Source organism: Convolutriloba macropyga, chromosome 1 (genome assembly GCF_964194025.1).
Source record: "Convolutriloba macropyga chromosome 1, txConMacr16.3, whole genome shotgun sequence".
Lineage (NCBI taxonomy): Eukaryota > Metazoa > Xenacoelomorpha > Acoela > Convolutidae > Convolutriloba > Convolutriloba macropyga.
This window is the reverse complement of record NC_134468.1, coordinates 50,138,723-50,166,574: the sequence shown is the minus strand read 5'-3', so window position 1 is coordinate 50,166,574 and position 27,852 is coordinate 50,138,723. Positions and strand designations below refer to the sequence as shown.

The 27,852-nt window shown below is 38.3% G+C and overlaps 1 protein-coding gene across 1 annotated transcript in view; it reads left to right on the top strand.

Moving 5' to 3' along the window:
* The first annotated feature begins 1,200 nt into the window (after positions 1 to 1,200).
* The window catches only part of LOC142340066 (neutral amino acid transporter 9-like), a 73,070-nt gene continuing 46,418 nt past the window's right edge, over positions 1,201 to 27,852 (top strand). The window contains exons 1-5 of the mRNA XM_075390478.1: positions 1,201 to 2,227; positions 2,348 to 2,395; positions 11,031 to 11,141; positions 11,510 to 11,618; positions 13,106 to 13,191. Of these exons, the coding sequence (XP_075246593.1) occupies positions 1,896 to 2,227; positions 2,348 to 2,395; positions 11,031 to 11,141; positions 11,510 to 11,618; positions 13,106 to 13,191 (686 nt within the window). The 5' untranslated portion in view covers positions 1,201 to 1,895. The remainder of the gene's footprint in view (positions 2,228 to 2,347; positions 2,396 to 11,030; positions 11,142 to 11,509; positions 11,619 to 13,105; positions 13,192 to 27,852) is intronic.

Genomic DNA, 27,852 nt, shown 5'->3' with positions numbered 1-27,852 from the left:
TCGTCAAGTTTTTTGTTACGACCATATGACGTCACAACCACTTCAAATCTGCTTTTTGTTCATTCGTTCATGCAATTTCAAATGAAGCGCGAGTTTGAAGTGATTTCTCATTCTTAGTGGAGCGAGTTTTTTTTGTTCATTAGCGTGATTAAACTTTTGGTCACATGTTACTTACCTCACTCTCAAAAGTGACTTCCGCACTTTGAAATTGACTTTTCTTTACTTTAATTCAAAGAGATAAGGTCAAGTGAGTGCTTGCCACTCTAATTGAAGGGTTTTTGAGAGCTGCTAATAGAAGCAGCATAAACTTATACAGATTATTAATCAAAATATGACATCTCATTTTTTAGAGAAAAGAGTAATTTTTTGGTCTGTTTTTGTTTACTGTTTTTTTAGACTGCAGATCTACGAAGCTATTGCGGCTGTTTTCTGGAAATCTGCCAGCTATGTTTGTTTCTTGCTGTTTGTTTTTTATAGCAGTTTCAGTGGCGTCCAGATATTCATTCGTTTCGTCATGGTTACACGAGATTTGGTTTACTTACCCTCAAACCATAATGTGAATATTTCTGTAGAAGGATGTAATGATCAACTATGTCGGTGCTTTTTAAGGTCTATGAATATCTTCTTGATAACTAATGTTTATTGTTCTTGTTTATTCACTCTTCTAACAGAGTGACAATGGCTTCTGTAGTATTTACGCCTGCGATAGATGATGGCTTAAACTTTTCGATGCTTATTTCGAAACTCTGCTTGCTTCTTGATAAATTTGCTTTGCTACAGAATGAGGTTACTTTAAATGAATGCTTGGACCTGTTGCGGTAGATAAAGAAGAACTGTTTTTTTAAATGTAACCATGCTTTGGATTATGCATTGTGAAGGTGGAAGGGCACGAAAACATAGATGGTTTGATTTACGAATCTACATTCTATGCTCCTTAAAATAGAAGTATTCTTAGGTTACTGGAATGCAAAAGGGTTCGAAAATTTTCACTTTTGAAAAAAGAATATGGCTTATATTTTCCCGGTATTCCTTGAAGATTTTAGACGATTATCAATGTGTGTAAATATTTTGATTTTTGCTAAATGCTTTCAAAGATTATTAATGCAAGTTTTAAGCATATTTTTTGCATGAGTAGTTGTTCCCAATTTGGTTTTTGAATTTTGATCGTATGGATAGTTGCGTTAGTTTTTCTTTTGAGGTATTTTGGTTTCGTTTCAGGTTTATCATGGCCTTTAGCATAAATTTTGTACATATTTTGTCAACAAGATCATGTTTCTCATTGTTTTCTGTTGCTAATTGCAACATTCATTAGTTAACTTTAGTGAAATTGTTATCCTGTGCAATTACATTTGTTCTAATCACTTGCTAATTATCATTGTTTTATGTAAATCATACAAATATTTCTAATTTACTAAATAAATGTTGCGTTTATTGCCAAGTCAACAATTAAGCATACCTCAATTGCTTAACGACTGAACTCAACTGCAAGTAGTGATCACAACCGATTGGAGTCACCTGTTCAGCCCTACATATATTTGACTGTTCGACATTTTGTGACCTTGGGATCAGCTAGCTAACTACTACTCAAAGCATTATTTCTATTGATCGAAACTAAAGAGTGGGCGCAAAGTGTTATGGCAAACCTTAATTGCTGATTGCAGAAGATAGCGATAAAGTCCAGATCAAGAAGTCTGAACTCATTTTACGCTTAACAATTGAGGTATTTGGATTGCATTTAGTCTGGATTGAGAGAGATTGTTACGGCTCGAGTTTAGCTTTGTCAAATATATACAGATTGGTATTTTTTGCTTATTTTACCTCTCAGAGTTATAAGTTTCGCTGTTTTTGCGCAGTTTAGCGTTAAGTCGCTTTTATTTTCTCGTATTGATTAAAAAATGAGTGCGGAAGATAAAGAGATGCTGATAAATGAGCACTCGCCTGAAAGTAGTTCTAAGAATTCCTCTGGCGATGATACAACTGCTCTCAATGGTTTGGATGTCGAGGCGCAGATACACTATGGGAATGATGAGATCACAGGTGGAGACGGACCTAGTGATGTCGATGAAAATGAATACGAAACGGAGGACGAAGAGGAATACGATTCGTATTCGGGTGGGGACAATGAGGATGACGAAGTTACTCTGGGATCTAAGCTGAAAAAGACAGGCAAGGTGAAGAAAACTGGGTTCAGTATTCAGAACGATGACGATGATGGGGACGAAATACGGTATGATGACTTTGCTGTACTAGGTATAATAGGAGTTCAACCAGATTGCGTATTTACTAAAGATTCGTCTGTTTTTAGCTGCTTTTTGGTAATTATTACTTAATCTATTGTTATTTTCAGGGTTGCTGGCAAACGCAAAGGATCTACAAAGCAATTGAGGACCCATAGGTAAGATTTTGACTTCTGCTTCAATCAGTGGAAACTGTAATGAGCCACCTCCTGAATTCAGTAGAATTTTGGATGATTTTTTTCCGTATTAGTTGATAGACTCTCTGCCTTCTGTTATTCTACTCTTAGTAATGAAGCAATGGCATTAGCGAATCATCTTTTCAGTGCTCGATGCAATTTGAAATATGCAATGGTTCAGCTGAAACTTCAAATACATTGTGAAAATGAAAACCTAGGACTGATTTGAAGTTCATATAGTGAAATGAAAACATTGGCTTGGTCTTTTTGTCCAAAGAAACTGGATGAACGTGAATCCCGAGTACATTATGTTGCTTACTAGACCCTTAATGTTCGGTTTATCAAATCTACCGAAGAACACCTGATGGTGCAGAAGTTCATGCGGTGTTGGTTTTTCATTTGCCCCTTCTCTATCTCAAAGTACTTATTTAAATTAAAACCGAAGAAAATTATTTTTTAATAATATTTTTTTAGTTATTTATCATTAGCCGCCGTTAGCCCCTTAAAGGCAATTACTTCGGAGCTCTCCTTTTTTATGACTCGAAGTTTTTCTTAAGTTTTTTTTACCGGAAGTAATTGAGTAAAATTGCCTCGTGTACTAATTTTTCTGAGCGAGAAATTTTTTGATCATGCACTGCTTTCAGTGAATAACTTTTTGGCTTTAAAGTGTTTTTGAGAGAGCTTATAGATAACCAATTCTCTCCGTTTTGCTTCTATTCTAGAAATAATTTTCGATCAATGCTTCATTGATACCTAAACCTCTGAAATTAATAGGACAGTTTCCGTGAGAGCCTAACAATGCGTTTCAAGTGCAAAATGGACACTTTTCAATTTTTTTTAGTAATTTTTGGCTTTTTCTGTAATTTTTGGTTAATTTGTTTAATTCTGGAACTTCGAGCGGACTACTCGATAAAACTGAATGCTGTGTGGAATTTTCAGTTTCGTAACCATCAGCAATCTTAACTCCAAAGCAGATTCAATTACTTGTTCCTATTTTTCACTTTAGGTAGAATGCAAACGTTTTTTCTGCAATGGTCATGACGTATCAATTTGCCGAATAGGTTAAATTGCTCTTGGTAGACTGTATTCCGTTCTGATTATCCGTTCTGATTAAACATTGTTTTAAGATTGCACGTTAGGTAGAAACACATTGGAGCTGCTATTGATTTTTGAGGATCAACACGACGTGGATGAACACGTCTTTCTCTTTAATTGGAGTCTTTATTATCAGTGAAGGTCATTAATTTCTTTCTTAAAATTCTTTACACAGCAAACTCTCATTACGAAACAAACTTTTAGTTTTCTGAAGTATTCCTTCACTTTTTACATAGGTGCCGGCTTACATTGTTAAAATGGTTACCTTGTTAAAATGAATAAGGTAGTGCTGGGCATTATCATTCACGGTGTCCAAAAATCTAACCATACTTTCAGGACGTTTGGAATACAAATGTTGCAGCTTAACGGTTAGTCTGATGAATGAACCTAATGTTGTTTTTAATTCCCAAAACCTAGCGGTTTTGTTGGGTCCGTTTAAAATCCTGGTGATACATCCTAGTGGCCGGATTCGCCACTCATCCACTAGTGGCCGGATTCCCCACTCCTAGTGAGTCCTCTCATCCAGCAACCAAACTGCATCGCGAACCTCCAGTACAGCTTCCTCTGATGTCGGCTATCGTCTTTGGTTCAGTGTCGGGACGTACTCTTGAAGCAGTTGTTTCGAGATCTGTTGGATGCCTTGCTTCACTGAGGTCCATGTCTGCATCAAGCTGGTGAATTGTTGGAACACAAGCCCTCTCAAATTGGCGAATGCTCGTCTGAAGAGAAAATTATTTGGCCTGAGATAGTTTTCATCATGGCTGTCACTTCTTACGTGAATCAATGGTCTGGAATTCACCAAATTTTCCGCTTCTGTAACGATTGCTCTGAAGATGTCACTTTTAAGCCAATGTTGATCGAGAAAATTTTATTAACTATCTGTACGAGTCTCAACCAGACACAAACGATGTGAAGGCCGGTTAGGCCTCCATTCAATTGAATGTTCCTCATGAAGTCGTAGTCAAAATGAAGTTGAAGGGGCTTCAGTTTTAGCTGTTGTCTGATCCCAAAAAGTTTCTCACCTTTTCAGACAGCAGAACTTTTGGCTGGCCACGTTCCGAAATGAATCGTCTCATTGTTGAGATGAATTTGTTGGTTGACAAGTCTTCCGTTATTTTCAGATGAATAGCTAGTGTCGAAGCATCTGAGGAGCCTGATGTACGTCTTGATTTGTTTGTCCCAATGAAATACGGAAGGTGTCTAAGATAATCGAATCCTCCATTTGCGAAGACTGCAGGCAATGAAATTTCTTGGAAAGGATTATCTGGGTGATCAGCCATTGTAGGTTGTAGACCTAAAGCTCGGCACTCGTCAAAGCACTTACCAGCAAGGCTTCTGAAACTTTCTCAAACTCCAATGACGTGTCTTTGTTAAAAGTGCTTTCTGGTGTTTCCGGGGATGCATGCTTCTTTTGTGATACTTATGGATGAAAGGCTTTGCTGTTGCTTTTTTTGCGTCAAATATTGTTGGTGTTTTGCCTTCCACTGACGCGTATTGTGCCAACTTTCTTAAAGTGTAGTGAGGACAAGAGCCATCGTTTTTCTACAAATGTCTTCCAAGCTTCAGATCATTAACTGTTCTCGAAAACAAGTTGAACTCTTAAGACCTGGAAAAGATTTTTTCTGGCTTTGCCAATTTCGTCCAATTCTAGAACCTGATGTTATGTAGTCCTGAAAATATCAACGAGTTAAACTTGGGCTTTTGCTCCTAGCAATCTTGGCTATTTTTTGAACTTCTGAAAGTCGAGGAAACCTTTAAATATTGAAGTCCGTTGTATTGAGTGCGTTTTTACTTCTTCAGGAGTAAAGGGGTACCTTTTTGCCTTAATGTGATTCGTGAACTCCGGTGGCGACAACCACAACGAATTGTCCTCTTCTGATGAGACTACTCTTTGTATTTGGTCAGTAAGATTTTTTTTCCTTTTTGTTGCCATTAATTGGAGTCATTTTGGTTTCAAATTCTCTGTGCGCTGTTGGTGATAAATGTTTTAAATTCCTGTTTTGACTTTCTGTCCCAGGACGGCTGTACTATCACTCGAGAAGATTGTTTCTATTGGTTCAAATAAATGAGTGGCTAATTGCCATAGACGAAAGCCTACAGCAGCGAGATGAAATTTCAACTTTGGGCTACGATAGTATTTTAAATTTGAAATTTCTGTGCGCCTTATAGCTGTATGGAAAGATATTTTTTTCATTCGAGAACCTGTATTTAACGGCTTAACAGGCTAGAAGTGATGCGTCACAAAATACCACTAACTGATTGCTGAACCTAGTGATATCTAAACGTGCTAAGCTACGGGAAATTTGAATTTTTGGTGATTCCGTATATTTGTTAATGCATTCCTAGATTTTTTGCTGCTTTGACGCAGAAAGCAGGTCGTTGTATGTTAGGTTTTCCATTCATTTATCTTCCAGTATGTTTTTCAGTGTTATTTTTTATAACGATTTATCAGCTTGCTCGCCGTCTTTTGAGTTCACATCAGAGATCGATAACGGGGCGCTCTGGAAGTAATGAACAAAATCAACCCTAAAGAAACTTGTCGACAAGATAATAATATTTTTTTTGTAGCAAGGTCTTGGGCTCTGCGGTGTAAGATAATGATTGCGGTTGCTGATGATCAGTGAGCACCACAAATTAGTGCTCTGGTCAGCTGATGACTTGGCCATAAGAAACGGTGGCAGGCCTGTTTTTCCGGGAAAATGCAAAATCGCATGAACTTTCTCTGTCAGCCATCACGGCTTAAGTTTATTAAGGCTCAGAATCTGGCTCAGAAAACATGTGCGTGTTCAATTATTGGCCCTTGAGAACTCGGGCAGCATTGGCTACTCGCCCTGATTTATTAAGGTTATGAACTATGTGGCAAGAAGATACCATATTTTCGAGGCTGAAGATTTTCAAACACCACTAGTTTTGCATAACTTAATTTGATGTGAGTTTGCCACGTCGCTTCATACAATGCATTCAGGTGATAATAGTTTGTAAGCCCACGTTGAAGGCTGCTTAGGTGGGCTTGGGCCACACTGAGTGTTCTGCAACTTGACCTACATTTTCCACGGAAGGCCGGTTTTAAGTCTGGTTCCGTCTTGGCGAATCGTCTGCCTGAAAGTTTCCCTAGCTAACTTGTGTTCCGAGAGCCTTTTTGTTATTTCTGGTCTGGTATCGGCTTTGTCAGTTTTCCAGAGGCTGGCAACGAAGTCGATCAGCGGCTTTTCGCCATACTATTGATTTAGTCAGATCCTGATCAGATGACCGGAAGCTATCTGATAGTTTCTTTGTGTAACGTCTTCTGTGCCTTACGGTTCATTGGTACCGTAATCTTCCAGTCCAATAGTTTTCTTATAGGATGAGTAATTAATCCTTGTATAGTTTATCTTTCAAAAATGAGCTGCGTTGCTTCGATTCCGAACAAAGTTTGATTTTGTTGCCCAGATTTGGAGAATTGATGTGCTGCAACCGAGTGTAGATTGAACAAGTATCAATTAAATTTTGAACTGGTGCATTGCTGAATTTCCGGTTGATAATCAAATGCACCTACTTAGAGTGGTTCGTTGTCATTATATCTGCCAATATCAATCCGCACGAAGTTTATCACTGATTGGTCATAGGAGTGCATGACATCGGGATCAAATTGAATTGCCGTTGGGGGCATCGGTCCTGCTTGCTTGGTGTTTTGTAAAGAATTTACACAATTGTACTACCCTTATCTAGTACAGTGTAACATTCTACTTTTTCCTTGTTCTCACCAAAAAGTGTACAAAAAATGACTTGTAGCTGAATTGATTTTTTGATGGGAAGTTAGGATTGTAGGTTGGCACATCAGTGTACTCTTTGCTTCGCAATTTAACGATTGGCACAACAGTAGCTGAACGCCTGTTAAGTTTGTTTTTGTTGTTATCTCAGCTTTGTTGTTGTCATTCAACAAACAATGGTGCTTTGCAATTGTAGAGACAAACACTTTTTGAAGTGCATTCTCCAGCTTGGTGATTTGGGCTAAAGCAGTAAAGCAGATTGATAGCTCTCACTCTTATTGTTGGCATCGCCTGCTGTCATACTCTGATTAAGAGGATTCCGGTTTTCACTTTTTTGGGGCAGTGGTTGAATTAGTCTCTGCCTTAAGGTTGTGATTCCCTAAAACCTTGATTGTTGCTGTTTGGTTTACTGCTAAAGTTTTAGTTTGTTTGAAATGCGTTTTGATTATTCCATTGATCATTGGGCCATTGTTGATTGTTGCGTTGGTGGGCATGTTCCCTTTTGTTGAGAAGTGATATCTTCTTACAAACATTCTGATTGCTTTTTTGTTTGTTTACTTGAAAACCATTTCTGTTTTTTTCCTTTTTCGCTTGTTTCCTGCAGTTGCTCGCGAGATCGCCTGTCGATCCATTCTGAGAACTCACAAATCACTGGAGCGTTACTGTCATTTGTCAGACAGCTTTGCAGATCGATGCCGATTTCGAAAACGGTTGGAGAATTGACTTTGATATGTATTTGAACTGACTTTGATCTGTAATGCTTGGAGTTTTTGCCGAAGGAAAGCTATCGGTAATCCGCAGTTCGCGTGTGCCTGGGCAGTTTGGTTGATAATTGTTGACAAGGAGTTAGGGCATTGGTGACTTGATGACCCAGACCATTAAGTAGGGTTGTAGTTGGGTTCGGAAAAAAAGCAGTTGAAACTTTCTGAGCTTGATACGTATTGTTAATTATTTCATCAGGTCTTTAATGAAACTCGTGGTACATATTGCCAAATTCTTTATCTTCTGCCTACTTTCTGAAGCAACATGAGTTCCAATGTCATCATTATTGTAGCGTCCCGGTTGATAATCGTACCATATTTGAACTTCAGTAGAGTTGCTGATGTCTGCTACTAGCCTTGGCTTCAATTTTCTCGTTGATTTGGAGCTGTTGAAGATATTCGATCCGTTGGAGTTTTAGAGCGCCCTGTTAACTGACATTTGTCGCTGAACGTTAAGATTCTTTGGTCCAATAATTTGAACACGAGTTTCTTCATGGGTATTGCTCTTGATTTTCTTGCGGTTGTCTCAACCTTTGTCGAGGATGTTGTTTAATTGCTTTGGATAGTGATTGCCTTGTTTTGTCGCTCTAGGTGCGTTTGACAGAATATTTCAAACTTTTCAGCTACGTCTATCTTTGTCGAATGAGTTGATTGGTTTCTGTTAAAGGACCTTGAGTTTCCCAATTTTTCGCTTCTGTGAACTCAACAAGGATACTTTCAATTTCTCCCATTAGGCGTTTGAATTCTTCATGGGTTTATGAAAGAACCTCAGTTTCCATTGTGTTTGGACTGAATATTTGCGTTCGGCGGGACAATTCTTGTCTCTTAATCTTGTGGAATATTTTTCTCTTCAGTCGCTTGCATTTATCAGCTTCTGTCAAAATGTCCTTCTTTCCTGATTTTTCGATTCCATTAACTCGTCAACAGTGCTGTCAAATTATCTGAAGGTATTTTATTTGCTCAGGAGTTAAACTATACAATTTGGGGTTCAGTTTTAGCCTCTATTTGAGCGTCCATATTTTTTAGTTCCGTTATTGTTATGTTTTCTATGGAAGACACTGATGGTACCGGCAAATGACTGTTTTGGTCCTCTTATTTTGATGAGTAATGTATCAAACGATAAAGCAATCAAACTTCCAATTGTCGAGGATTTGAGTAGAAGGTGCCTAATGGCGCCGGCGGTGCAAGATGGGGCGGTGGAGTGCGTTAGTTCACAGCAGATAGAGGAGTGACACTTCCAAGTAACGGGGAGATAGGAGGCGCCTTATGAAGCTAGTGGTGCTAGCTGAGGAGGGCGATTGCGTTGTCAATCTGCAGATGGAGCAGTGACACGTCCAATTGGCGAGAAGTTCAGCAGGTGGCCCGGGGCGAGGGTGTGCATTGGCGCACTGAGGGTCTGAGCTAAAGTGTCAAGCAGGTGTGGTGAAATCTGGGGCTGGGGAATTCGTCGGAGCTCTGCAGACGGTGAAGTGGCATGTCCAAATGACAAGGAGTTGATAAGGAAGCAAAAATATCAGCTCGTGGTCGCATCTAGGCCGACAGAGTGCGTTGGCGCACTGCAGGTGGAGCAATGACGCGTCCAGGTAGGTACGTACTTTGGCTGGCGAGGACAGCTGTGGTTTATAAGTGAGATGGCGCAAGGCTGTTGGAGCTGACTCTTACAAATGTCCAGTATCCTGGGAGGTACCTAATTTAGTGTTTTTCATTGCTTTCCTGCTTTTCATCGACAAACTTCCTTGAGTGGTACAAAATATCTTCAATATTCGTTCATTTGGATTGATCCACTATATTTTTTACAAGACCTTGCAGAAAACTCGCCAGAGCTCTTTTAAATTGTTCCAAATATATGCATACATACTCACAAAGTAACTTTCCTTGTGGTAACTCATCTGGTGATTGACCAGCGGTGCCATTTGAAGACGACGTAAACTCAGTCTTTCTCTTTGTGTTCAGTCTTTGTAATCAATGCATTTCATTGGTTTTGTTCATTAGTTTCATTACACAACAAGTTTTCCTTAAATTACACACAATCCAGGTTTTCTCCTAGATCACTTTGATCTGGTGACTTTACGTTTACACGTTGAAAGAAATCAATCAAACTTGCGCCTCACATAATTCAATAATTTGGCCGCTTACATTGTTTAATTGAAGTAGTTAATGCTTATTGTTAATAGAGGGGTTACATGACAATTTACCCAATGTCATTTTACCCTACGCCATTTTACCCAACCTGCCATTTTACCCAATACCAACTTACCCAATGCTCTTTGATCTTTTCGTTCAATTGTTCGATTACAAATTAGCAGTCGCTATTACAAGGATGATTTAAAATATTTGTGGACAATATAATCCCATGTTCGGTTGTGATAGTTTCATATCAAGTCCCACAGGCCATTTGATTATATATTCGGCTAATCCTCTTTTCGGTTGTGATAGTTTCATATCAAGTCCTGCGGATCTTTTATTTTATAGTCGGCTGAATAGTCGTTCTGGTATTGGTTATGTTGGCATTGGGTAAAGTGGCAGGTTGGATTAAATGGCATTCGGTATAATGGCATTGTGTAAAATGGAATTGGGTAAATTTTCCTGACACCTAACAGAGGATGTAAAAGTAATCTTTACTCAAATCCAATTTCTTATTCGTCATCAAAACGCAGAAGTTTAAGCAACTGTACTCTTTGGTTGCTTGTCTTTCGGTTAGTTGTGTCACACGACGTTTTTCTCGTGTTTTTTGGATTTGCATTTCGATATGCTTGTTTCCTCTATTTGAGTGCTCGCAAAACATAATTTGTAATGTTCAGGTCTTCCTGTGATCGTCTCATGTGGTCATTTTGTTAGATTCATTTAATTTCTGCTTCGGTGAATTTTTTCATGAGTATTTTGAGTAATTAAAGTTGTTAACGTTGTAACCAAATAAATGCACCCATTTATCAATTGAAAATTAAGTTATAAGTAAACTATTCTGATAAGAGAAGTAGAATTTATCTGAAGTGGTGTTTGAATGTGTGTTAGGTCTAGCACTAGAAGTAGTGTGTCAATGAAAGTGAGAAAATCGCGGGCTATTAGTCTGCGAAGTCGCTCACAGTCCTTCAAGAAGAAACACACCATTGGCAATAGATACAGGTGGCAAATCATACAATACACCAATTCTAAACCAATAGATAACACTCATCATATAACTGCTTCATCTGTCTACACTGGGTCATAAAAGTCACGTGAATCATTACATAACGCAAAATGAAATCAACAAATCAAGGAAAAAAGATTTTGAATCGGATCATTTTATTTTTATACTTTTATCCTTAGAAATGCAGTTTCATCGATGTTTTCATGAAAATCTATGCAAATTCATGAAAATTTGAATGCAGATCCAGAATTAAGACGTACATTATATGCTTCATTTTATCTCTATATTGTAAATCAATATCTTGGATGATTGTTCTGTAGTTGCTCATAGTGGATTGTTAAGTGTTGTTGTTTTTGTTAATCAGGGGTCCGATTTGTGTTGGTAACAAGAAACTGACAGCCCAAGAGAAGGGACTGCACAACAGAGTGAAACTATACAACCGCATAGACAACCTCTCCAATAGCAACCGATTGGTGCGTTCTACTATCTACTTTTTCTTAGTTTATCATCGAGGATTTTTCTATTAAGTTTTACCCGTCACGGCATTTTTTTCATGCTTTGTCTTCTGACTCTCCCTTGTAAGTCGGGCTATGTAAAATTATACATTACTTTTGTATCAATTATCATTAATAGCCGCCCTCATCTTCTCAGCCGGCTATTATAGCGCTCCTATTTTTTTTTACAATTCAAAGAATTTGAATTGTATTGGGGCGCTGTCTTTTTTTTTTTAAGATCTGTTCACACATTTTCATGATTTTTGAAGTCAAATTGGAGTAGTGATTTTGGTCACGCCGAAACAGGAAATGGAGCGAAAAAGCGAGTGGTTTTGCGGCGTGAATTTTTATCGCTCTAATTTTAAAGTAGAGTGAGAAAACGGTGTTTGAACAAAAATTCGGTTTCTCGGGAGTGGTTTTTTGTTCACATGCGGCAATTTCACTCTGATTTTTACTGTTTTTTCGATTTTTTGGATCGGATTTTTTTCTAAATGGTTTTCACAATCCATTCACAGCTCATTCTAGGCCTAGTTTTTTTGTTTGAATTGAAAACCATTTCTCGCAAGTGGTTTTTTTTGTTCACATGCGGCATTTTGACATTGATTTTCTGTTTTTTTTCTTATTTTTTGATCTGATTTTTTCAAAATGGTTTTCTCAAGTCACTCATAGTCCATTCTTGGTCTAGTTTTTCTGTTTAGTCAATGAAAATTCTTTGAATTGTACGTCAGGACTTGTCCTGCTATGTTTTTTTACTTCGTCGAATAAAAAAATGTTTCGCTTTACCTCATTTTGCCGCCTTTTCAACATTTTGCGTGAAATCTTTTTGACTTCTCTAGGCTAGTTTCTCTCTTCTCTCATTCTGCTAAAAGTGATTTTGAACATCAGTTGCTCAGCAAAGCAATTCAAAATCAACAGAGTTAGTACAAAAATGGATGTCAGAAATAGAAACGGGATAAACACATAAAGCACAATTTTAGATGCCCGCTATTTGAACGTCGTTCCTATAAGTCTTATTTACCATCTCTAATGCTTATTGTTATTGATGGTAGCCCCTGTAGCCTCTCTCTAAAGCAGAAGTATGTTCAGCCACGAAATGCCATCAAAATAAATCGGACTTAAAAAAATGTTTTTGTACAAAAATCTTTTTTTTTCAATATCTTCTGTTATTTCAATCCCAATCATGCTTATTGGAATCAATGGCGGCTATTTTCCGGCAATCTGCCGGGTATGTTTTTCTTTGCAAAGCTACAAATAAATCTTGCTGACTAAATATTGCTGTATCAGTCGTCGAAATCAATAAGGATGGTAGCAGAGTTCTAGTGAAGTTCAATTGTTTTTTAATCAAACCATGACTATGGTCCAGGAACCAATTTGGGTTCGAAATGAATGATATAGCTTCACTGTGACTCTTATGGCTTATTCGAGTTTAATTAATTTGCGTACAATGTTGACGCCTGTTGTTACAGACAGTGCCTGCACATGTGATCCCGCTCTCCTTCTACTCTGTCATCCCAGTAGAGCCAGGAGTCAAACAGGGATCACTCGTCACTATGTGAGTCGTACACTACACTTCAACTGATTCATTCCGAAATTAACCAACATTCAGTGCTCCAGTAAGATGTTTAAATTTTTTGCGACACTGTTTTTCAATGTGGACTTCTTCATTGTAAATGTTGTATAAACCTTGTTTAATTTTTCAATAAAGCTGCGTAATCTTATTGGAAGCCCTCCCCTGTCAGTGTAGAATTGGTCACTGTAATTAAGTTTCACACCAACAATGTTCAGATTGAATGAACACTCGTGGCTGAGATTTTCGAGTTTAACTCTATCGCCCACAATTGAAAATCGCCAATGAAAAGACAAGTTTCAAGTTGGTCTAAAATAGTTCTCATTCTATGTCAACTCATTGTTTATTATGAACCTCTAACTTGGTACTAGATGGGTTGTGTGATTTTTTTCTGGATTTTTTTCTGGATTTTTTTCATCCAGAACATTAAGAAAAACAAGTAATTAGCTGTACGGCACCAAAAAGTAATTAGCTGTACACAGAGACAAATATCAGCATTGTACCAATTCCTCCCAAACCAAGTTGATGCGATTTTTCCTCCAATCGTTTTTTGTCAGACCTTTTCTGTCCCATTCAAAAACAATAAAAACGAATGAAGCACAAATTCTTCAATGAATAAGAGCAAGTCTTCAATGAAAACAATGCCTAAACTTTTCTAGGAAGATAAGTTTAGGGTGCAAGGGACTGTTTTCCAGTTTTTTAAAACGTTTTTTGCGGGTTTTTGTGTTTGTTACCAGCTTTGTCCCTGCCTGCTAAGGTTACAAGATTCACATAGAAATCAAATTTTTGACAACGTTTTTTTGCAGGCGCCCTGACTTGGACACCCACAGTTTTCATAACTTTTAGCTAAATTCGGTTTTCTTCATCTCAGGTTTTTTTATTCTCAGTTTTTAATTGCTCTCAAACGAAGTTTGTAGCAATTATATTAGTCCTGTCGGTCTTTTTTTATGCGATTTTTCGCTTGACCAATTTTTCGTCTGACGCTTTTGACTTTTCGTCCTCAAAAACGGAATAAACAGGTAGCGCCCAGCGGGCATTATGTGCTCTTAGAGCCTTTCAGGTCTCTTTCAGCTCAAACTGTCTTGGAGACTTATACTTATACTTATGGTGTGAGGGGCGGTTCTTAGAGGTTGACACCCCCCCCTTTGTTGACCCCCACCCCCACTATTGGCTCCACCCCACCCCCCCCCACCGCGCTTTTGCCCCCCCCCCACCCAGTGCTGCCCCCATCAGCCCCCGGTGCACCCCCCCCCCCCGTGGCTAGCTACTGACCAAGCCAACTGCTCGCCGGTCGTTTGAGAGCAATTCGCCCGGCGTTAGTCGGTTATGTTTTTATTCTTGGTTTTCTAGGGCTCAAAAACTGATGTCGTACCAGATGTTCGCAATTATATGCTCTTAGTTAATAGTTATGAATTTGAAATTATGTACATCATGAACAATAGAAAAAGGAATCAAATTTTTTCAAATTTTCTACCGTTTTTTTTTAAAGTTTTGTTGTTTTTGTCTCACTTTAGCTTTTAGTGTTAGAAAAAAGGTTTTTTTTCTACTATTTAGCAAATTTTGATCAAAATAGTGTATATTAATGTTAGACATTGGGGCCACAAACGTTATGGATTTTTGTGTCTGAAAAATTTTTCTAGATGACCCATATTTAGTTCCTGGCCAAAGTGGTTGGAAATTTTTTACCCTTTCTTGCTAGGCTCAAGGGAGAGATCAATATTTTCTGGTTCGGCAAAGATTTTATATCAGATACTGCAATGCAAAATTTCTGTTTATCATAGGCTCCAAGGAACAGCAGTTGTTTTTCTGGTTCTGCAAAGATTTAGATTTCAGCTGATTAAAGGTTTTTGTTGACATAAGTACTAAAAATATCCAACAAAAATTACACAATTTTGTGTTACCGACTTTTTGTTCCGGCCCAATATAGTGGGGGAGGAACTATATAAGTAGTAAATATAGGGCGCACTGGGAAAGGGGGGTTATCATGCCATGAGGATAATAGGGTATAGATTTGCTTGGCTATAATAGGGTATAGATTTGCATGGGCATAGTATGGTATATAATTGCATGCGGATAATATGGTATATAATTGCATGCGGATGATATGGTATATTAAATGCATGCGGATAATGTGGCGGTAATTGTCTCGCCGTCTGACTTTTTCCCCTAACTTGACCGTCCGCTTATTGAACTTAGGCTAAAGAAACTTTCCTACAAATTGAACTGAATATAAAAACTGAATCAGGGCCGTACAAATTAAAGCAACACGATTGAGATAAGACAAAATCTGAACAATCAAATCTCGCACAAAGTATTTCTCAACACTATTCTGAATTCAGCACACTATGAAATTGAGTTTGTACACTGTCCCTTTCACTGTTCGCCGCTACTTTCTGTAGCTTCTTAATCAATGAATGAACAAAAACTTTGTTCCTCCTCTGAGCTGCTTCTATCAAAGTCGACAATTTCGTCATCAGAAATGTCCTCATCTCTTATTCCTCCCGCATTAATGAAACCAGGATCGGGCGGCGAATAGTTGCTGGCATTGTCCAGTAGTAGGTTCAAGTTTTTGCTGCAGTGTTTTCTCATTCTTTTCTCCGGGGGTGGTAGGTATGTTGGAAAGTCCCAATCCACTTCAGTGTCACGAAAAATTTCACTTAAATTGTCACTATTCTCTGTACTGAAATCCCAAATTATCTGACTTTGGTAAGGATCAAACCATCCGTGCGAACTAGACGCTTCGCTTTGATTATCGCTCACCACAGAAAAGTGTCCATATGGGAGCGTTCGCAACCCATCTCCGCAGATATATCTCTTATTATCGAATGCGGATAGAGATATTTTATTAGCTGTCACCGTTTTCAGTACATGATTTTCGGATGTTATTCTTGTGTTTACTGCTTTAACTGGTTTCGATGTTTGGAGAGTTTCTTTATATAATTCGTGGGTGAGAAGTTTTTGGGCTGCCCTGGTCACATCTTTAGCAGACAACTTGCGACAACCTAAAGAAGGTAAACATGTTTTACAAAAAGCTCTTAAGTTTTGTTATGTAGTTTCCTCCAACGCACTTAACTTGCATTCAATGTAATGAGGGAAGGGGTTAAAAATTATTCATTATATGGACTCATTTTTTGATGTGAAGGAATACATCTTTGGTTTGAGGCACACAAACTCGGATTTATAGTCTCCACTGAATTCGTCCTTGAATTTAAGCACTTCAGACTTATTGTTGTTGTCATGAAGTGCGTGGTCTTCTGGATAGGAAGAAAAATCGAATTCGTTTTTTACTTCCGCAGATTGGTTGGCTAAATCCTGATACAGATCGTTTGATTCAATTCTATATATGAGGCTGTCTGGATCCGAGTACAATAGACGACATTGAAAGTTTTGTCGCATAATTTGATAATGAAAGCGGTACATATAGTACTTAGACAAGTCGAGCACAGTTGCACCCACAATAGTCGGCGTATTCCACGTTATAGTTTTCGGCTTGCTGCAAATAGCGGCCATGTTCTCCCCAGATATTTTGAATCTCTCAAATTCGAATTTCGAAACAAGTTTTTCTGCTTTTTCCGCATTTCGTGTGATTTCCACCCTCGACTGTCGCCTTTTCGACTCAATTGTTTTGCCATATACAGAATTATTCATGAGTTTATAATAATTCTGTTGGAATTTATTAGTTGCGTTTTTCCGCATATCGCTATTCAAGGTAATATACGGTTCGAGCCATCGTTCCTGAGTGAATTGCAGCGCGTGGTGAAGTTTCGTTATACGTAATCCAAGTTGCACATATAATTGGAGCGATTTATAATGGACTACGTAGTTCTTCTTGTCAAACAGTGTTTGCAGTAGTTTAGGGACCTAAGCTTCAGGAATATTGTACTGCTCTTTTAATCTGAATTGGAAAGCGCTTATTCACTCGTCCTGTACAATTTCCTTTACAGGCGCTAGCGGATAATCCCTTTGGTTGTCGTGAACGTCTGTAGGACAATCCAGATCCACTTCAACCAAGTAGCCGATGGCAGAATCCTGAGGCATATTCAAGATCTGGCTAATGGAAACTTCATTGGCAAATCTAAAGCTTCCGATCGGAAGCAGCTCTTTCTGCATCACACCCCCATACAAATTATTCGCGTCGAGGCACAACCCGAATGTGGAAGCCTCTTCTGGTTGAAGACCGGTAAGAACTGATTGTTGGCTTTGAAGTACCTCGTTTCGAATGCGGAAGTAATTCCGCCTCTTACTGACTGCTCAATCATGTGCAGCTGCTCGGGTTCTGTCAAAAGTTCTACGTGCTTTTGTTATCCATACAGCTGCATCTTTTGCCATATTTGGCGCTGTGAAAAATTGCGCCACGTCCAATCTGTATGTCTGGAAACTGATTTCGCGACAGTGTTCCGAACAGCAGGCCAGAAGGGCAACGTCCAGTTTCAAATAGGAATCGTGAAAGTCCTGCATTGTCTTACAGTTTATCAGCTGGCACATCTTCTTCGCTTTATCTAATTTGGACTCATTGATTGATATTTTCCGTTCTCCAAAGAATTTGTCCATCTGCTGAGAGCCAGGAGCTCCCTCTCCGCAAACTTTGACCGGTCGCTCATGTAGGAATAAGGGAATAACCCTTCTGCTTCAGAAGTTGTCTTTCAGGTGCAGGAATATGGGCGAACATAGACTCCATTATACCAAACTCTGACTCTGGCAAGGACTCCACCAGCTTTTCGAGAGATCCGTTGAAGAGTTTGTAAGAAACAAAGAAGCGTAGATACTCGTAAACAGGTACGACTTTCTTGTCAGCCCTCTCCACTTTATCAACTTGCACTCCCAGCATCATTGCTATGTATTTTTCGTCTGTTGCTGGTATGACGTTGATTGTTGTTGTCGGTTCGCACTTTTGCAGACTAAGACAAATATGATGGAGTTCATAATTTTGGATGTGTCCAATTACGGGAATAAAATTGGAATTCCGGCGCGCCCTGTTACACTGTGGGTGAGCCCAACCCAGAAAGCCGCCGCTGTAATGGCAGTGGTCCAGATCTTTTTCTTCATTTTCTGAGCATTCGTTCTCACAAATGCAACACTGTTTGCTCGCATCGTTATGAAGTGATGATCGGTCACCACGGAAGAAAGGGTGTTTGCGCTTCTGTTTGTGTATGTCCTTAGCAAGTTTAAGAATCATTTGAACGAAATTTTGCATGCAGTTTTCCGATCAATTGGTCGCGATGAAGCTCTCTCTTCACTTGGAGCACAGGGGGCCACTGGTTTGAGAAACGACTCGAAATCAAAATAGATTACTAAGGGAGCAAACCAAGGAGCTGACCTGTTAGTGAATTTGTATAAATTGTTGTCTGGTTTTGGCATGCGGATGACAGCTGGAGTGTTTTCGCCACAGCTTTTTACATGATCTTCAGAGTAAGATAAATCGTTATGAGACAGATAAAAACAATTTCTGAATAAGAGGAGAGGGGATCTGAATTTGATGTTTTTGATGAAGCAGAACAGCCTGCAAAAATCTTTGATAAGAAAATAATGGTGTTTATCATTCTCATAAAGAAGAAGCAAATCGAGGCTCAATTCGGAAGTTGTCCTTTTAGACACCCGCATTGGAAACAAGTCCCGATTTTCTAATCCGAAGACAATAACTTGTACATCGTTAAGAGTTTCGAACTTGGTCATCTTGTGAAAGCCCATAGGCGTTGGGAACTCACCAGAAGGTTGTAATTCCGACATATTTTTGTAGAAATCGGGAGATGTTAGTTTGAATCTGTCGTTTCTTTCTTCTTCACTGTAACAACCATTATTTTTGAAGAACAAAGCAGCAACGTAACAGTAAATAAAGCAATCATTGTCCAAATGGTTTCATATATTGAGAAGGGCTCTACAATTTTGTAATTTTGTTGGTAAGGCAATAAATGAAGATCCGGTGGCCGGTCTGTACTTGGAGAAGTTAACATTTATCCGAATACCTCTTTCCACCATCCAACCACTTCCAGAGGAATCAAAAGTGAACAACACCGCCAACATTTTTTCCACCATTGATGAAAAATCTGCATTAGATAATCCCTCTGCATACACAGGTGTCAAGTGAGTTTGCGTAAGTGCTTGAGCAGCTCAAGTTCTGCGGAGAATTGAAATTTTTGAGGTCCACCCGACAACTTTTCTGCAATCAGTTCCTCGATTTGACCCTGCTTGGTCTTCATAAAGGCTTCAAGGTCTCTGGCAGCCACTTCGTCGGCTCTTAGCGGCTCCAACGAGTACGATTGCAGGGTTGCGTTGAAAGCTGATTGTTGCGCTGGTTGAGTTGGTTGAAACTCGTTACCAAAACGGGAAACGAGTGGGCTGACCTGGCATGTTGCGCGAGTTTTTGAACCCGAGGTGACAAGTATGGCAACAGTTAGTGAAGCGCGAGTGTTGACTCCGCATGTGTTGTTCGAGCTCGTTCATCCTGCGGGAGGTAAATTCAGAAATCGAGTAGTGATATGTCGGTAAGTTCATCTCGTCCGGATGAAATCTAGTTTCATGACGAGAACGATTTCCTCTAGTGCTTAGCACAGCTTCACAATAACGACAATTATAAGTCATGTCAATAGAATGTAATAGCTTGACTTGTATTGAAGAGAAAATTGAATGATTCGGAAATTTATTGTTCAAATTTGTGGCATTTAGTAATGAAATTCATTTGCTACGTACAGTGTAACGTGAAGAATATCATGTATAAGAACCGAGTTCGTTGGGCGCCAAATTCAAATATTTGAAATGCTCAAATTTGATTGGTTGAAAATGGCGCCTTAAGTTTAATTCGAAATTTTAATTAATTTGAGCAAAAAATGTACTACTTTTTGTACATTATTCCTAAAAAATTTTTTAAAACGGTCAAAAGGCAAGCACTAGACAATCGAGGACGGATGTGAAGAGTTTTTGTTTTCCAAAATTTTTAAAAGTGATTTTAGTAAAATCCCAAAAGAGGGCTGAATTGAAGCAGGGTATTATCACGTTTTTTTCCACTGATTCTGACATCCCTTGAAAGGACTTAACAATGTGCCCATGTGCCATCTAATAGCACTAGGACACACAAGAGGCTCTCTTCTTTCGATAACAAGCTTTAAAACTGCCATTTTAAAAATTAAATTAAAAGATAATTAATGTTTTTTTTACTTCACTTTTTTGGTTCAAAAGGATTAAGGGGATTGGGCTTTTTCTTCTAGAATAAAAACTTAGGTTGCAAGTAGGGTACTTCATCAGCTCTTCAAGAGGTTCCCAATACATAATAATTCTTGTTTAGTAAGGGCAAAAATGCCTTCTTCATGTTGAAAATTTTTCACTTTTTGGGATTAAGAAGGGTTAACTAAACAAAAAGAAAAAATGCAAAATTAACTATGTTCCAATACTTTTTGGAAGCTTAGTTTTCTGAACTCTTTTGTAGTAGGGACATTTGCCCATCGTATGAGCGTATCCACGATTTTTTCAAGCAACTTTTTCTTTGCGACCATCCCCTTAGAAAAAAATATTTTGCTTTTTTCACAAAAGTTGTTAAAAAAGATACTTATGATAAGAAAATGGCCCATCTTTTTAGGAGCAATAACCCGCTACTCATTGAGACAAGTTTGAAATTGTTACCTTCTTGGACAACAAGCAGTCTCAATTGAAATGAATTAGAAAGATATTTTTTTCATCTTCAAGAAATGGGCCTTGTTTTGAGATTAAGAAATTTTTAAACAACTATTAGACTAAAACAGTAAATGAGAAAACCTCGACACGATCTCAGAGAGGCCAAGTGCCAAGGAAAACGCATTTCTTAAGTACAAAATTCATCAAAAACCTCAATTTTCGTTGTCAATTGCTTTTTTCTCGATTTAAGCTTTCTCAACAAAGCTCCCTCTAGGAAAAAAACTATGCAGCCTGTATTTTTGTGCCAACTTGTCATTTTCGGCATAAGAAGTTCTTTTTTTCTGCATCAGAATTTTTGTTTCTTGAATCTTTTGTTTTTAACAAAATTATAGTGTAAACTACACATATCTCAGAGCTAAGAAACAGTTTCAATTCTCACATCTCTGAGAACATGTTCTAACCAGCTCAGCGTTTAAACTGTTTCATTTGTGTTCTCGTGGGACATGATTGAACATGTTCAATAACTAATGAAAATTTCAGTTTTTTTATTGAATTGACTATCAATGCAAAATACAAATTGAACTCTATAGAAACCCAAGCAGCACAATTGTACATTACAATGAAATATTAGTAGTGAATTTTATCAATCGCAAGGCACACTGTAAGGAGGAAGTTCAAGTTTTAAATATCGAATATGTCCATCAAAGCACATTCTGGTCTTCGTTTTTTGGGTGCAGTGCTCACATTTGGAGTCTCCGAGCATGTAGGCGTTTGGAAATTACTGTTCACAGTTTTGTTTTTTGGAGTAGCAAAATTTGCACCGGATAAAATAGTTTCGTCAAACTGTTTGGCTGGTTCCTGGTTTCAGCAAAGAGAGATGGGCTGGGTGCCGGCGTAACAGTAGGACTTGGATGAATTGCCGGTGTTTGAGGAAAACTAGCTAGTGTCGATTCACTGTCTGGCGAATCAGGTGTTGAACTGATTCCGCACAAGTTTGCCAAATCATCACAAGCTTGATATGCTCCGAGTTGATTTTCAAACAAGGGTACGCACTCAGTCGTAGCGGTAGAGAATTCGTTTGGTTTCTTCAGGTAAAGTGTGTACCACAATCATGAACTGTTGGCAATACTTTTGCAGGTAAGTGACATCCTGAGTTAATAATGCTGCATTCCGACGGGTCTGTTTTTTCGGGTAGCGCGGCAATTGCATTTTTGAGAAGTTTTGGAAGAAGACATTGATGGTAAGTGTTCAAGACATTGTCTTGTTTTCGTTGTTGGATGAAAACAACAAAGTTTTCATAAACTATTCGATAAACCAAAGTTCTTTCACAGGAAAACTCTGAATCTGCAAAGATTTTAACCGACATTGTAAACAAGAGTTGAAGAATTTTGTTAAAAAACAATTTCAAATCTGGTTACTGGAAACAACTGGAATTTACCACAACGCAAACAACTATGGCGTCAATTTCTAGCTCAGGGTGTACTTAACGCATGGGTTACAATTTACACGGCTAAGGTCACATCTGTTTTCAATTTTGAATCAATAAACCACACATAGTTCTAACATCAACGCGCCAAGTTTTGTTATCACATGTGATTTCATTTACTTGTTCATTTTGTTCAACGTGTAGTGCTTGTCCGAGATCACATCTGTTTCAAATTTTGAACCAACAAACACAGACAGTACCAACTCACGCGCGCTAGAGACTGTTAACTGGGGTCACATCTGGTTTCATTCAACTCTTCACTTTGTGGGTAGTTTCTTATCTAGGGTCACATTTGTTTCCAATTTCTACTTCTTTGAACGTGAAGTTTTTTTACAATATCTGTACTTTTTTGTAATGAACAGACTCAAGTACGCCGTAGGCGTACTTGAGCCTGTATTGGCTAATCATTTGTTTTAAATTAGGTTTTTGACGACAGGTGTTTAATCCAAGCTTGCCGCCGCCCCTGAGTTGGAGCGTTCACAATATTTGTCAAGGGAAATAATATGAAGTTGCGCCATGCCTTTCACTTCCACAAAAGACACAGAATTTGGAGACTGCTGTTTCGACATTTCAAAAACTGATAGGCGCTTAATCAGAGCAACCGTGAAAACGTATGAATGAACGGTGACCTATGTGTTTCTAAAATTATTCAAAAAAGGGGAAAACGACTACGAATTTCAGCAGAGAGTTTCTCTAACTGTTCAAGATTTTGAGAACTTGATTGGAAAGTCAGGAGATAAACGCTCTCGGTTCAGAACTGTTTTTGAAATTGTTTAAAAAAATTTGGTGAGCCCTCTTACATCGCCTCAACCATTTTTGTTGGTGGTTTTGGAAATTTCAGTTTATCCCCTGACTTTTCAATCAAGTTCTCAAACTCTTGAACAGTTAGAGAAACTCTCTGCTGAAATTCGTAGTCGTTTTCCCCTTTTTTGAATATTTTTAGAAACACATAGGTCTTCGTTCTTTCATACGTTTTCACGGTTGCTCTGATTAAGCGTTTATCAGTTTTTGAAATGTCGAAACAGCAGTCTGCAATTTCTGAGTCTTTTGTGGAAGTGAAAGGCATGGCGCAACTTGATATTATTTCCCTTGACAAATATTGTGAACGCTCCAACTCAGGGGCGGCGGCAAGCTTGGATTAAACAAGTGTCGTTAAAAACCTAATTAAAAACAAATGATTGGCGAATACAGGCTCAAGTACGCCTACGGCGTACTTGAGTCTGTTCATTACAAAAAAGTACAGATATTGTAAAAAAAACTTCACGTTCAAAGAAGTAGAAATTGGAAACAAATGTGACCCTAGATAAGAAACTACCCACAAAGTGAAGAGTTAAATGAAACCAGATGTGACCCCAGTTAACAGTCTCTAGCGCGCGTGAGTTGGTACTGTCTGTGTTTGTTGGTTCAAAATTTGAAACAGATGTGATCTCGGACAAGCACTACACGTTGAACAAAATGAACAAGTAAATAAAATCACATGTGATAACAAAACTTGGCGCGTTGTTAGAACTAAGTGGGGTTTATTGATTTAAAATTGAAAACAGATGGGACCTTAGCCGTGTAAATTGTAACCCATGCGTTAAGCACACCCTGAGCTGGAAATTGACGCCTTAGTTGTTTGCGTTGTGGTAAATTCCAGTAGTTTCAGGTAACCAGATTTGAAATTGTTTAACAAATTTCTTCAACTCTTGTTGACAATGTCGGTTTGCAGAATCAGAATCTTCCTGTGAAAGAACTTTGGTTTACCGAACAGTTTATGAAAACTTTGTTGTTCTCATCCAACAACGAAAACAAGACAATGTCTGGAACACTTACCATCAATGTCTTCTTCCAAAACTTCTCAAAGATGCAATTGCCGCGCTACCCGAAAAAACAGACCCGACGGAATGCAGCATTATTACCTCAGGAGATCACTTACCTGCAAAAGTATTGCCAACAGTTCATGATTGTGATACAGACATTTTACCTGAAGAAACCAAACGAATTCTCTACCGCTACGACTGTGAGTGCTTACCCTTGTTTGAAAATCAACTCGGAGCATATCAAGCTTGTGATGATTTGGCCAACTTGTGGGGAATTAGTTCATCACCTGTTTCGCCAGTCAGTGAATCGACACTAGCTAGTTTTCCTCAAACACCAGCAATTGATCCAAGTCCTACTGGAACGCCGGCACCCAGCCCATCTCTCTGCTGAAATCAGGAACCAGCCAAACAGTTTGACGAAACTATTTTATCCCGTGCAAATTTTGCTACTCCAAAAAACAAAACTGTGAACAGTAATTTCCAAACGCCTACATGCTCGGAGACTCCAAATGTGAGCGCTGCACCCAAAAAATGAAAACCAGAATTTGCTTTGATGGACATATTCGATATTTAAAACTTGAACTTCCTCCTTACAGTGTGCCTTGCGATTGATAAAATTCACTATTAATATTTCATTGTAATGTACAATTGTGCTGCTTGGGTTTCTATAGAGTTCAATTTGTATTTTGCATTGATAGTCAATTCAAAATAAAAACTGAAATTTTCATTAGTTATTGAACATGTTCAATCATGTCCCACGAGAACACAAATGAAACAGTTTAAACGCTGAGCTGGTTAGAACAGGTTCTCAGAATTGAAACGGTTTCTTAGCTCTGAGAAATGTCTAGTTAACTCTATAACTTTGTTAAAAATAAAAGATTCAAGAAACGAAAATTCTGATGCAGAAAAAAAGAACTTTTTATGTCGAAAATGACAAGTTGGCACAAAAATACAGGCTGCATAGTTTTTTTCCTAGAGGGAGCTTTGATATGCGCTTAATCAGAGCAACCGTGAAAACGTATGAAAGAACGGTGACCTATGTATTTCTCAAATTATTCAAAAAAGGGGAAAACGACTACGAATTTCAGCAGAGAGTTTCTCTAACCGTTCAAGAGTTTGAGAACTTGGTTGAAAAGTCAGGAGATATACGCTCTCGGTTCACAGAAGAGGAATCAACAAAACCAGCATCAGAAAAAAAATCCCGTTTCCAACAAAAGTCAGAAGAAATTTCCAAGACCAGCAACAAAAATGGTTGAGGCGATGTACGAGCGCTCACCAAATTTTTTTAAACAATTTCAAAAACAGTTCTGAACCGAGAGCGTTTATCTCCTGACTTTTCAATCAAGTTCTCAAAATCTTGAACAGTTAGAGAAACTCTGTGCTGAAATTCGTAGTCGTTTTCCCCTTTTTTGAATAATTTTAGAAACACATATGTCACCGTTCTTTCATACGTTTTCACGGTTGCTGTGATTAAGCGCTGATCAGTTTTTGAAATGTCGAAACAGCAGTCTCCAAATTCTGTGTCTTTTGTGGAAGTGAAAGGAATGGCGCAACTTGATATTATTTCCCTTGACAAATATTGTGAACGCTCCAACTCAGGGGCGGCGGCAATCTTGGATTAAACAAGTGTCGTCAAAAACCTTATTAAAAACAAATGATTGGCGAATACAGGCTCAAGTACGCCTACGGCGTACTTGAGTCTGTTCGTTACAAAAAAAGTACAGATATTGTACAAAACTTCACGTTCAAAGTAGTAGAAATTGGAAAAAAACGTGACCTTAGATAAGAAACTACCCACATAAAGAAGAGTTAAATGAAACCAGATGTGACACCAGTTAACAATCTCTAGCGCGCGTGAATTAGTACTGTGTGTGTTTGTTGGTTCAAAATTTGAAACAGATGTGATCTCAGACAAGCACTACACCTTGAACAAAATGTACAAGTAATTGAAAATCACATGTGATAACAAAACTTGGCGCGTTGAAGTTAGTACTATGTGTGGTTTATTGATTTAAAATTGAAAACAGATGTGACCTTAGCCGTGTAAATTGTAACCCATGCGTTAAGCACACTCTGAGCTGGAAATTGACGCCATAGTTGTTGTTGTGGTAAATTCCAGTGGTTTCCAGTAACCAGATTTAAAATTGTTTTTTAACAAATTTCTTCAACTCTTGTTGAAAATATCGGTTTGCAGAATCAGAGTCTTCCCGTGAAAGAACTTTGGTTTATCGAACAGTTTATGAAAACTTTGTTGTTCTCATCCAACAAGGAAAACAAGACAATATCTGGAACACTTATCATCAATGTCTTCTTCCAAAACTTCACATAAATGCAATTGCCGCGCTACCCGAAAAAACAGACCCGCCGGAATGCAGCATTATTACCTCAGGAGGTCACTTACCTGCAAAAGTATTGCCAACAGTTCATGATTGTGATACAGACATTTTACCTGAAGAAACCAAACGAATTCTCTGCCGCTACGACTGAGTGCGTACCCTTGTTTGAAAATCAACTCGGAGCATATCAAGCTTGTGATAATTTGGCGAACTTGTGGGGAATCAGTTCATCACCTGATTCGCCAGACAGTGAATCGACACTAGCTAGTTTTCCTCAAACACCGGCAATTGATCCAAGTCCTACTGTTACGCCGGTACCCAGCCCATCTCTTTGCTGAAATCAGGAACCAGCCAAACAGTTTGACGAAATTATTTTATCCGGTGCAAATTTTGCTACTCCAAAAAACAAAACTGTGAAGAGTAATTTCCAAACGCCTACATGCTCGGAGACTCCAAATGTGAGCGCTGCACCCAAAAAACGAAGACCAGAATGTGATTTGATGGACATATTCGATATTTAAAACTTGAACTTCCTCCTTACAGTGTGCCTTGCGATTGATAAAATTCACGCTTAATATTTCATTGTAATGTACAATTGTGCTGCTTGGGTTGCTATAGAGTTCAATTTGTATTTCGCATTGATAGTCAATTTAAAATAAAAACTGAATTTGCATTAGTTATTGAACATTTTCAATCATGTCCCACGTGAACACAAATGAAACAGTTTAAACGCTGAGCTGGTTAGAACAGGTTCTCAGAGACGTTTTCAGAAACGGTTTCTTAGCTCTGAGATTTGTCTAGTTTACTCTATAACTTTGTTAAAAATAAAACATTCAAGAAACAAAAATTCTGATGCAGAAAAACTTTTTATGCCGAAAATGACAAGTTGGCACAAAAATACAGGCTGCATAGTTTTTTTCCTAGAGAGAGAGCTTTGTTTCTGGACACCTTGTTTGTGCTATGATGGAAAAATTGCAAAAAAATTTCAAAAAATTGAGAAAGCTTAGATCGAGAAAAAAGCAATTGACAACTAAAATTGAAGTTTTTGATGAATTTTGTACTTAATGCGTTTTCCTTGGCACTTGGCCTCTCTGAGATCGTGTCGAGGTTTTCTCATTTACTGTTTTAGTCTAATAGTTGTTTAAAAATTTCTTAATCTCAAAACAAGGCGCATTTCTTGAAGATGAAAAAACTATCTTTCTAATTCATTTCAATTGAGACTGCTTGTTGTCCAAGAAGGTAATAATTTCAAACTTGTCTCAATGAGTAGAGGGTTATTGCTTCTAAAAAGATGGGCCATTTTCTTATCATAAGTAACTTTTTTAACAACTTTTGTGAAAAAAGCAAAATATTTTTTTCTAAGGGGATGGTCGCAAAGAAAAAGTTGCTTGAAACAATCGTGGATACGCTCATACGA